The following is an 11,134-nucleotide window of genomic DNA, read 5'->3' as shown; positions in this document are numbered from 1 at the left end:
AATGATTTTACCTAGAAATGGCAGGTTTGATATTGGCCTGTAATTGTTCATTACTGAAGCATCTAGATTATTCTTTTTTAAGAGCGGTTTAATGACTGCAGTTTTCAGGGCCTCTGGAAAAATACCTGAGTGAAGAGATGTGTTTACTATATGAAGTAGATCTGAGGCCATGCAAGGAAAAACATCTTTGAAAAATCCTGTTGGAATAATATCAAGGCAGCAGGAGGAGGATTTCAGAAGTTGAATAATGTCCTCTAAGTTTTTACCATTAATCTGATGGAATTGTGTCATGGTGTTTGAATTGATATTAGGTGGACATAGGGACAACACATTTGCTGTACCTGATGCAGAGGCACTGACTGCTTGTCTAATTTTCTGAATTTTGTCAGTGAAGAAGGAGGCAAAATCATTGCACGCCCTGGTGGATAGAAATTCAGAGGCTACTGACACTGGGGGGTTAGTTAGTCTGTCGACGGTAGCAAACAAGGCACGTGCGTTGTTTTTGTTTTTGGTAATGATGTCAGAGAAGAAAGACTGTCGTGCGTTTTTCAATTCCAAATTATAAAGGCCAAGTCTCTCTTTATAGATTTCAAAGTGAACCTGGAGATTTGTTTTTCGCCACCTACGTTCAGCTTTTCGACACTCTCTTTTTTCTGTTCTCACGGTCATGGCCTTTCTCCATGGAGATATTTTCTTGCCAATCACTTCCTTTACCTTAGTTGGAGCAATGGTATCTATAACATTTTTAATTTTTGAATTAAAATGATCTACTAGCTCATTTACTGAGATGTTAGCAGGGGAAAGTGTGGATGAAAAATTATGAGTAAACATTTCCCTAGTATTTTCAGTTAAATATCGCTTTGTGGTTACCTCTTTCTGAACATTTTTGTGAACAGAAATAGAGCTCTCAAAGAAAACACAGGAATGATCAGAGAGTGCAACATCAGTCACCACAACCTTTGAGATATTCAGACCCTTTGAGATAATTAAGTCCAGAGTGTGCCCCTTATTGTGCGTGGGCTCCGCCACATGCTGAGTCAGTCCATAGTTATCAAGAACACAAAACAGTTCTTTAGCCCCTCTGTCCTGGGGGTTGTCAACAAGGATGTTAAAATCACCAACAATGACTAGACCAGGGGTCACCAACCTTTTTTAGGGTGAGGGCTACTTTAAAAAAATAAAACAAGTCGGGGGCTACTTTTACTTTTCTTTTCTTTTTTTGCGGTGTATATATTTAGCACATTTTAACATTATGATATGCTGACCTTTAACCTTTGTTTGCTGTTTGGGTCTGTGGGACCCATTTGCAGTGTTTACTAAAAGAACATGTATGCAATCTAATTATTTTAACCTGCTTTATTTGGGGGTGGACGGGCCTCACCTCCTCCAGGGGGGTCCTCACCTCCTCTAGGGGGGTCGGGGGACATGCACCCCCAGGAAGATTATTTTTTAATGTTGAAGTTAAATGCATCAATCTGGAGCACTTTGAGCACAACATGAATTGATGGATACAGCTCTCAACACTCAGATGAAAGAGAGCTGTATACTTTTCAATAATCCAAACATCTTTAGAATATGATCACAACCAATAACAAATCATTTAAACTGGTTTATTCTTATCTTATGTTACCTAGTTAGCATTTTTTCTTTTTATGTATACTTATTTTACTAATCACTCCCCTTTCAAACTGTTTTTTGATTTTTTTTTCTGTCCTATAGTACACATTGGAATGATTTCTTACTTTATCTATATTAAATAGATAAAGGTATGCTCTCCCTAGCTCTCTCTCTCTCCCTCCCTCCCTCCCCCCCCAGCTCTCTCGCTCTCTCTCTCCCCCTCTCTCTCCCCCTCTCCCTCCCTCCCTCCCTAGCTCTCTCGCTCGCTCTGTCTCGCTCGCTCACAGGCTGTGAGCTCCTCCGTGGCGATCGACGGCTTGCGTTAAAAAAAAATAATAAACATTTTTAAAGTGGGGGGACACAAACGGGATTTCGAAAAGTGGGGGGGACATTTCCCCCCTGTCCCAGGTGGAAATTACGCCATGCGTCTGTGGGCGTCAAGTGCAATAAAGATATGCAAGTTGCAACACACAGAGTAAAACTCTGCCCCCCATGTGTTGTATAGGCTGGCATGATAGGCTGTTCAATGGGGCTGATGTGTTGTGTAGATTCTGCCAGAAGGAAAATCAGCGGGGAGGTGCCACATTGCTTTTCTTCCAGACTGCAACGCTGGTCCCGCAAATCAAGCAAGAACGTGATTGGTAGATATTAATTTTGGGGGTGGGGGGAGGAGGGGTGTTAGATAGATATAGAGTTGTAGTAAGTAGATAGAGTTCGCTATGATTTAGGTTTCGTTTATGCATAGGGTAGATTCTTTTAATTACATTTCCTTTTTTGTTTTGTGTATTTTATACATTTTGGATTTGCTTGGCGAGCTATTTTTAGAACATGCCCCGCGGGCGACTCACGTTGCCTCTGCGGGCGACCAAGTGCCCGCGGGCACCGTGTTGGCTACCCCTGGACTAGACGGTCAAAGTCAATACACACTATAGACAGCAGTTCAGTAAAATCATCAAAAAAGCTTGCACAGTATTTGGGTGGTCTATAGATATTTAGGAACAGAGCTCGAGAGGAGCATTTCAGCTGAAGGGCCACATATTCAAAAGAAGCAAAGTCCCCATAAGATGTCTGCCTGCATTGAATGGAATCATTGAACAAAATAGCAACTCCACCCCCTTTCTTATGCATTCTTTCCTGACTCATAAAACTAAAGTTGGGAGGGGTTGATTCGATAAGAACAGCTGCACTGTTATTTTGTTCAATCCAAGTTTCCGTTAAAAACATAAAATCGAGATTGTGCTCAGTGATAAAATCATTGATTAAAAATGTTTTTCCTGCCAAAGACCTGACATTTAATAAAGCTAGTTTAAGTTTGTTAAATACACTATCAGTAAAAAAAATTGTGACAAGCTGTGGCTGACATGGAATCACTGCTAAATTTGATAACCTCACACAAACGTTTGAGCACTTCCTGTTTCTAAGCTGATTTACCGCTCTTAATCTATTACCTATCAACACAGATATCGGCAAAACTACTGGCAGGCAGGGCCCCGGCATGTGCTGGAAAGAGTTGAGAGTGCCATATGCCCTTGAGCCTGGACCCAGCACATATCAGTAAGAGTTTGTTGCGTTTTGTACACACACATCCTTATCAGGCTTCGGAGACTGCAGATGCTTTCTTGAAGGGAGGGGAGGTGGTTGACGTAGGCACGGTGATGAAGACGGGGGAGATGCTGCGCGTCTCTGCTTCGGTGATTTTGGTGGGCGTTGTGGAAGGGCGGGGGTAAAGGACATGCTGCCAGGGGGGGGGAGGTGGTTGACGTAGGCTTGTCTTCGGTGATTTTGGTGGGCGTCGTTGAGGGGCGGGGGTAAAGGACATGCTGCCAACCCTGCATATCGCCTTCATGCGGTCATCGAACTCCAGGGGGGAGGGCGAGGGTGAAAGGGTGAGCGGAGAGTAGAGAGAGCTGGGGGATGAATGAAGAGTATCCTCAAAGGCAGGGGGGGGTGACGGGCAGTGGAGACTCCTCCATTTGTGTCATAGGTCTCCCATAATCAGAACATTCCTCAGGCGGGTGCAGTGATACTTCTTCAGGGTTTTCTGCGTGATGTGTTGTGTCTTTCTCCTGTTTTGATTCCTCTTGCCGCTTGTCCTTGGCAGAGGGAACAGATTGCTGATGCAGGCAGTTGAATATGTTAGAGATAAACAATTTCACTCCTGACTTGTTCAGGCAAACTCCATCTGCCTTAAAAAGATGTCTGCAATCCCAGAAAAATTTAAAATTGTCAATAAAATTGACAGAATGGTCAGTGCAGGCAGTTGAAAGCCACGTGTTCAATGCAAACAGTATGCTGAATCTCTCCACTCCTCTTCTGACTGGCGGTAGAGGGCCACTGATGAACACCTCTGCATTTAGAGAGCTGACAGTTTCCAACAGACATTTAAAGTCTTCTTTCAGCGCTTCTGACTGTTGTTTCACAACATCATTTGTTCCAATATGTAGTACCACATTCTTCACAGTCGGATGTTCAGCCCCAATATGCAGGATCTTCTCAGCCAAGTCGGAGACCATATCCTTGGGAAAACAGAGTACTTTGGTGTTGTTCTTATTACACAGACCTTTTACATCTCTTACAGCAGAGTCACCCACAATCAGAGTTTCAGGCCCAGTCGTTAGCTTTCCCTCTAGCCTTTTACTTTTGGAGTAGCTATTGGTCCTTACCCTGCTGTGTGAAGAGGACAGGTTATCCAGGTCATCAGAAAGAGATCTCCGGTTCTCGGTCAGCGGAGCGTATCTGTTCTGGATTGGCACACTTGGTGGTTTAGGAGGATTGTTTGTAGTTCTCCCTTTAGCAGCTGTCCATGGCTGTTTCCTAGTATGAATAGGGGTTGAAGAGGCACTCTTCCTGGGTGATAACAATGCAGGCCAGCCGGTCGCATCACAGATTTCAGAGCGCTGGGCTCTGCCTGTTATTCGTCCTCCCAAATCCCATGGAATTCATTTACTCTTAGGCTTTGCACCCAGAGAGTTCCAGGGAGGACTACCACTTGTAGATTTATTACTCAGTACACAGCCCTCCTGTTCCTTGGAAACCTTGTAGCTGCTAACTAGCTGTGAGTTAGCATACCCTTTTCCATTATTTTGCTACACTGGTAAAGTGGTGTTATTCCCACAACATAGTCCATTCACTTCCACGTTAACTTCCAACTGTTGCATTTTCATTTCCAACACAGCCATCTTCTGTAGAAGTTTGTGGAAGTCATCTGTAGAGAACGGAGGCATTTTGCTACCAACTAGCTTAAGCTAAATAGCATGCAGTAGCCTACCAGGCTTTAGCTGTTGCTAGGCCACGCTACTGTAAGACTGAGGTCGTCGTACTGATCTTAATGTTTCTCATATCATGACACCGGTATCTTCAGTGAGGTACATCCTTACCTGTTACTCCTAATAAGGAGTTTCAGAACATGATGAATGGAGAGCCATGAGATGTGATTAATATCTTCATCTTAGAGGGAACTGCAACACCCTCTAAGACCATTCTGACATACATGTGAATACATATTTATTAAGTTATTTGAGTATAGTAACTTCAATCATCCTCAGTGGATAATAATATATAGATGTTAGTTTTGGATACACTGTGTTTTATTCAAGACATACATTAATGAGGCCTTGAATAAAAACATTTAGTGGATTTAAACAGTCAGTTACCCTTTGCAGAATGAACTCATAACTTTAAGATACAACTTCACAACCCTTGACTACAGTTAAACTACATTTTTCATTTATAGTTCATATCATATTCAATTCAGTAATATTAGCAGTGCAACTGAACAACTGTAAAGTTAACTTAAATAGTGGACACAATAACTGAAGGAAATTTGTGTCAAACAATCAATTCGGATGAATTTAGAGAAGATTATTTCCTGAGAATATTTAATCAAAGATCAAGACCTGTTTTAATAGAAGTTTCTGTCTTTCGTATGCATTAGTTTGAGAAAGTGAGAAAGATTTGTGACGGTGCACCGCTAGTAAGACGGCTGTACGTACTGATCTTAATGTTTCTCATATCATGACACCGGTGTCTTCAGTGAGGTACATCCTTACCTGTTACTCCTAATTAGGAGTTTCAGAACATGATGAATGGAGAGCCATGAGATATGATTAATATCTCCATCTTAGAGGGAACTGCAACACCCACTAAGACCATTCTGACATACATGTGAATACATATGTATTAAGTTATTTGAGTATAGTAACTTCAATCATCCTCAGTGGATAATAATATATAGATGTTAGTTTTGGATACACTGTGTTTTATTCAAGACATACATTAATGAGGCCTTGAATAAAAACATTTAGTGGATTTAAACAGTCAGTTACCCTTTGCAGAATGAACTCATAACTTTAACATACAACTTCACAACCCTTGACTACAGTTAAACTACATTTTTCATTTATAGTTTATATCATATTCAATTCAGTAATATTAGCAGTGCAACTGAACAACTGTAAAGTTAACTTAAATAGTGGACACAATAACTGAAGGAAATTTGTGTCAAACAATCAATTCGGATGAATTTAGAGAAGATTATTTCCTGAGAATATTTAATCAAAGATCAAGACCTGTTTTAATAGAAGTTTCTGTCTTTCGTATGCATTAGTTTGAGAAAGTGAGAAAGATTTGTGACGGTGCACCGCTAGTAAGACGGCTGTACGTACTGATCTTAATGTTTCTCATATCATGACACCGGTGTCTTCAGTGAGGTACATCCTTACCTGTTACTCCTAATTAGGAGTTTCAGAACATGATGAATGGAGAGCCATGAGATATGATTAATATCTCCATCTTAGAGGGAACTGTAACACCCTCTAAGACCATTCTGACACGATTGTGAATACAAATCTAATAAAAAATGTCTAGGTAAGCTACACTATTGTTTCATTTGAGATGCATGTAACTTAACAAAGCCTTCAGTGAAGACATTAAGTACGTTTTATGGATAGTTCATATTATATTCAGTTCATAACATCACAAAAATGAATGTTATCCAGAGATAAAAGCCAATTGGAAATTGGAAAAAGATATAGGATGAGTTCTTTAATTATACTCATAATTTTTCTGTTCAGGGCAAATGTCATTTTCAAATTTAGCGAGAGCAGGAGGTGTAGTGAACATCTTGATATTTTTCGTAGTCTTTGTGAAATTACACTTTATAGTGAGTTATGCCTTTTCTTCAGTTAGATCATAATCACTTACACATTATCACATAACCACTGTGAATCATTTCCTATAGAGATTAACTGATCGAACAATGTGAAAACTTTACGACACCCCAATTTGAGATTGAGAGAAAGATTTGTGAATGTGCACCGCTAGTAAGACGGCTGTATGTACTGATCTTAAAGTTTCTCATATCATGAAACTGGTATCTTCAGTAAGGTACATCCTTACCTGTTACTCCTAATAAGGAGTTTCAGAACATGATGAATGGAGAGCCATGAGGTATGATTAATATCTCCATCTTAGAGGGAACTGCAACACCCTCTAAGACCATTCTGACATACATGTGAATACATATTTATTAAGTTATTTGAGAATAGTAACTTCAATCATCCTCAGTGGATAATAATATATAGATGTTAGTTTTGGATACACTGTGTTTTATTCAAGACATACATTAATGAGGCCTTGAATAAAAACATTTAGTTGATTTACACAGTCAGTTACCCTTTGCAGAATGAACTCATAACTTTAAGATACAACTTCACAACCCTTGACTACAGTTAAACTACATTTTTCATTTATAGTTCATATCATATTCAATTCAGTAATATTAGCAGTGCAACTGAACAACTGTAAAGTTAACTTAAATAGTGGACACAATAACTGAAGGAAATTTGTGTCAAACAATCAATTCGGATGAATTTAGAGAAGATTATTTCCTGAGAATATTTAATCAAAGATCAAGACCTGTTTTAATAGAAGTTTCTGTCTTTCGTATCCATTTGTTTGAGATTGTGAGAAAGATTTGTGAATGTGCACCGCTAGTAAGACAGCTGTACGTACTGATCTTAATGTTTCTCATATCATTACACCGGTATCTTCAGTGAGGTACATCCTTACCTGTTACTCCTAATAAGGAGTTTCAGAACATGATGAATGGAGAGCCATGAGATATGGTTAATGTCTCCATCTTAGAGGGAACTGCAACACCTTCTTAGACCATTCTGACACACATGTGAATGAAAACAGCTATACCAGAGTCTTTGTAGTGATGAAACTGGCTGGCAGGTTTGTTGGCAAATATCGCTATTTCTTAACGATTCATGTGCACAGAAAAAAACAAATATGAAACATATGTTACAAATGATTTCCACTCTTTTGTCTTGGATATACTGCATTTCATGTCAGTACGGGTTTTGAAAAAAAACAATTCCATTCATATTTGCATAACAAAACTATAATAATATATAAACTAATTGTCTGAGTAATCCATTCAATGTGTAGCTCAATGTGTTCGATAGCATCTCCCTTGCAGAAGGGGCAGTGACTTTGCTTGTGAACAAGGAAAATGTTGAGAACTTATTTTGTTTTTTTTCAGAAACAATCATCTTTGAGATAAAAAATACTTTTTACATTTCCCCACATTTTAACTTCTGAACAGTTGTCATGTTTTAGTCACACTGTGTTTCTTTCAAAGGTAAAATAATCCTGGAAAAGGAAATCAAGGAGATGAAATGCATCAATGACTTGTTGCATCGAGAACTGGCATCTTGTAAGACACCATTCATAATAATTATATTTGATCTGTATCCAATAAAGCTATTGTAGCTGTTGCTAAAATATAAGTAGAAAATACATGTATTTGCTATCTTATTTGCAACTATGTATGTCTCATGTACCATATATTATGTTGTTTATTATATATCATTACTAACCATTGTCGTTGTTTAACTAACAAGTAACATGTAATGTTTACAGTACAAACTGAAGCTTACCAACTGGAAGGAATCCTTAAAGAAAAAGAAGGTACGCAGACAAACAAGTGTACATGTGTATTTGATTATATCCCAATTAGTATGAGCATTTGTTGGCATGTAGTGTTAATGTGTTGGCTGACTGACTGTCTGGAAACAATCTGTCATGTTAAAACAAAGACAATACATTGAACTAAGCTGATTGTTCTCCAGAGCTGTGCAGGAAGCTTCAGTTCCAGAGTGCGGAGTCTGAGCAGGACTCGGTCAGGTGAGCTCAGCACCAACCAGAATACATATATAGAAATGCAACTATAAAGAGTTCTGCTTTGAGTTTCGCTTTAACATTTTCATTTCTCCATTTTGTGAAACTGCTGTTGGTGATATGTAACACTAGATGGCAGCAACTCATCAGAATCCTGGATATTTATTATCTTCGAGAAATTCTCTGATGGCTGTATTTTCTGTATTTATTAGGACGTGTTGGATTTGTTTTTCTGAGCCCTTCCATAACTGTAAACAAAAATATAAGTAATGTTTTGACTCGTTTCCTATTGGCTTATATTGATATCTATTTATCTAGTTGCCAAGTTGATGTACAAAGAATTCCAGTTTGTGTACCTTCATACCTTTTCAATCATACATTTCTACTCCCTTCTATATATTGATTTGATTAGCAGTTTTCGTAAGGCTCTAAGGAAGATGTGGAGTGTTAAGGCTTCGGAGTTTGATTCCTTTCTGGGTCTTTGTTTTATCGTCAACCTTTCACTTCTCTAATTGTACATTTGATGTACAGATGTATTCTGTAGGGCTAGGTGATATCTTCTGTCTTGATAAGGACATAACAATATAGCTTGTTTTCTAGTAATTCAATAAATACATATGGACTAATCACATGGCAGAGCTGATTTCTGTATACTAAATGAAATACTTACGACAGAAAAGTATTTTCTCATTTTAAGAAGTTCAGTTTCTTACTTTATGATATGTTTATCTTGAACCAAGTGTTACATCGTGTGTGTTTTGCAGGCAGTTAAATCAGAACAGGAAAAGTGAGGAACTTCTGGAACAGTACAGATGTGAAGTCCAGGAATTCAAGCTTAAACACCGGAAGCAGCGGTAACGACTTACAGTGCAAGGATAACTTGAATGAAAAAATACTTGAAAATGTGGATTCAATAATGTCAGCCTTGTTATTGCAGGATGAAGTTTGAAAACCAACTTCTGCATCTGATAGAGCAGCATAAGAATCTGCACTCTGTCTTTGTGAGTTAGACTTATGTTGTATAAACACGAGTACAACATTTGATATACTTTCTCACATCTTCAAAACAGTATAATGACAAACCTTCAAACTGTTACTTAGTCTCCAGAAAGGCTCTCAGATGAAATCACAAGTGCTGAGAATAGAAGAAGTCAGCTGTTGGCAGCCGGTAAGTGTCCTCTCTTAACTCATGCCCATAAACTATTGATCCTTTACATGCATGACTTTAGTGTTTATGTTTGTCAGGGTTTGGTAGTAATACGGACCCAAGAGCAGGGGAGGCAGGTATGGGAATGTAAACATAAGGCAAGCTTTTATTAACTTAGAAGCTGGTTACAAAAACTGAAGAAGCAGGAGAAGTAGAACAAAAGGAAAGTAGCAAGCAAACAAAACTAGAAGGACGCAGGAGGGCAGACAAGGGCAACAGGAACAACCATGGGAATGATGTGAAATAAGGAACCAAACCATGGGGACAGGGACGACGAACGGACGAGGAACACAAGGGAAAGCAAGACTGAATACACAGAAGGGAATCACAAGAGAAGACACAGGGGAGGGGAGGTGACACACAGGCAACAGGTGACACACAGGCAACAGGTGAACATAAGACAATCAGACAGGAGGGGAAACACAGACAGGAAGACAAGACAAGGAGAAAATGACTTTCAAAAATAAACAGACCGTGACAATGTTCCATTTCCAACACCTCCGATGGTCTGTGATTTTCACAGAACAAATGAAGTTGGCTCAGCTTCATCGCCTCCAAGAGGAGCTGGAAGAGATGGAGAAACACAAGCAGCGAGCGACCACAGCTGCAGAGACTCAGGGGGAGTAAAACGGTGCGATTATGGGTATTTTGAAAGAATCAGAGGTACCTTGTTTTACTCCCTGTTAGATGCACTTTTATTGCTTTGTGTCAGGTAAAAGCCTTAAATCTAATAAATGTCACTTCCTGGGTTTAATCTATTCAAGTGTTGCAGGATCCTGCCAGAGCCATAGTGCAAACACCTACAACTTCAAACTGTTTGTTCCTTGGCTTCTTGAACTTTTTGATATGAATTGTTCTGTGAGACGGGCTTGTTTTGATGTGTTCTGAAACTTGAAATAGTGTTCATAGTGTGACTGGTTATTGTTTTTCAGATTCCAGTATCCTGTATGTTCATCTTATCTAAATAGTATGTATTGATATAATATATAAAAGTGTTCATATACTGAAGAAATGTAACGTTTTAACATGTTGTAATGTTGTTAAATGGGTTCATTTTATAAATCTTAAAAGAGCCTATACATGAAAACAATACAAGTCACTACAATAAACACACACACATGTATA

General features: G+C 39.0%; 1 protein-coding gene and 5 non-coding genes across 6 annotated transcripts; all 6 read left to right on the top strand.

Moving 5' to 3' along the window:
* The first annotated feature begins 4,971 nt into the window (after positions 1–4,971).
* Positions 4,972–5,103, top strand: LOC117478493. The gene has a single exon (XR_004555457.1). It is a non-coding gene; the product is annotated as a U8 small nucleolar RNA (small nucleolar RNA).
* A 540-nt stretch (positions 5,104–5,643) lies between these two features.
* On the top strand, positions 5,644–5,775 carry LOC117478491. Its single transcript, XR_004555455.1, has one exon. It is a non-coding gene; the product is annotated as a U8 small nucleolar RNA (small nucleolar RNA).
* Positions 5,776–6,315: 540 nt separating this feature from the next.
* Positions 6,316–6,447, top strand: LOC117478489. Its single transcript, XR_004555453.1, has one exon. It is a non-coding gene; the product is annotated as a U8 small nucleolar RNA (small nucleolar RNA).
* A 544-nt stretch (positions 6,448–6,991) lies between these two features.
* Positions 6,992–7,123, top strand: LOC117478486. Its single transcript, XR_004555450.1, has one exon. It is a non-coding gene; the product is annotated as a U8 small nucleolar RNA (small nucleolar RNA).
* Positions 7,124–7,663: 540 nt separating this feature from the next.
* On the top strand, positions 7,664–7,795 carry LOC117478494. Its single transcript, XR_004555458.1, has one exon. It is a non-coding gene; the product is annotated as a U8 small nucleolar RNA (small nucleolar RNA).
* A 739-nt stretch (positions 7,796–8,534) lies between these two features.
* si:ch211-199g17.9 (uncharacterized protein LOC108180085 homolog) lies at positions 8,535–11,068 on the top strand. The gene is made up of 5 exons (XM_034124494.1): positions 8,535–8,592; positions 8,754–8,808; positions 9,567–9,656; positions 9,740–9,803; positions 9,904–11,068. The coding sequence occupies exons 1-5, from the start codon at positions 8,535–8,537 to the stop codon at positions 10,120–10,122; spliced, it is 486 nt and encodes a 161-aa protein (XP_033980385.1). The 3' UTR covers positions 10,123–11,068.
* The last annotated feature ends 66 nt before the right edge of the window (positions 11,069–11,134 follow it).

The sequence above is a fragment of the Trematomus bernacchii genome, unplaced genomic scaffold (assembly GCF_902827165.1).
Source record: "Trematomus bernacchii unplaced genomic scaffold, fTreBer1.1, whole genome shotgun sequence".
Classification (NCBI taxonomy): Eukaryota; Metazoa; Chordata; class Actinopteri; order Perciformes; family Nototheniidae; genus Trematomus; species Trematomus bernacchii.
The sequence above is the reverse complement of the archived record's forward strand: the minus strand, read 5'-3'. Positions and strand labels throughout refer to the sequence as shown.

Bases quoted from the DNA above. Each gene is read 5' to 3' on its own strand.
- si:ch211-199g17.9 (XM_034124494.1), top strand. From the start codon at position 8,535: ATGTTTACAGTACAAACTGAAGCTTACCAACTGGAAGGAATCCTTAAA. The intron at 8,593-8,753 runs GTACGCAGACAA...ATTGTTCTCCAG, and splicing joins AATCCTTAAAGAAAAAGAAG to AGCTGTGCAGGAAGCTTCAG. The intron at 9,657-9,739 runs GTAACGACTTAC...TTGTTATTGCAG, and splicing joins CTTAAACACCGGAAGCAGCG to GATGAAGTTTGAAAACCAAC.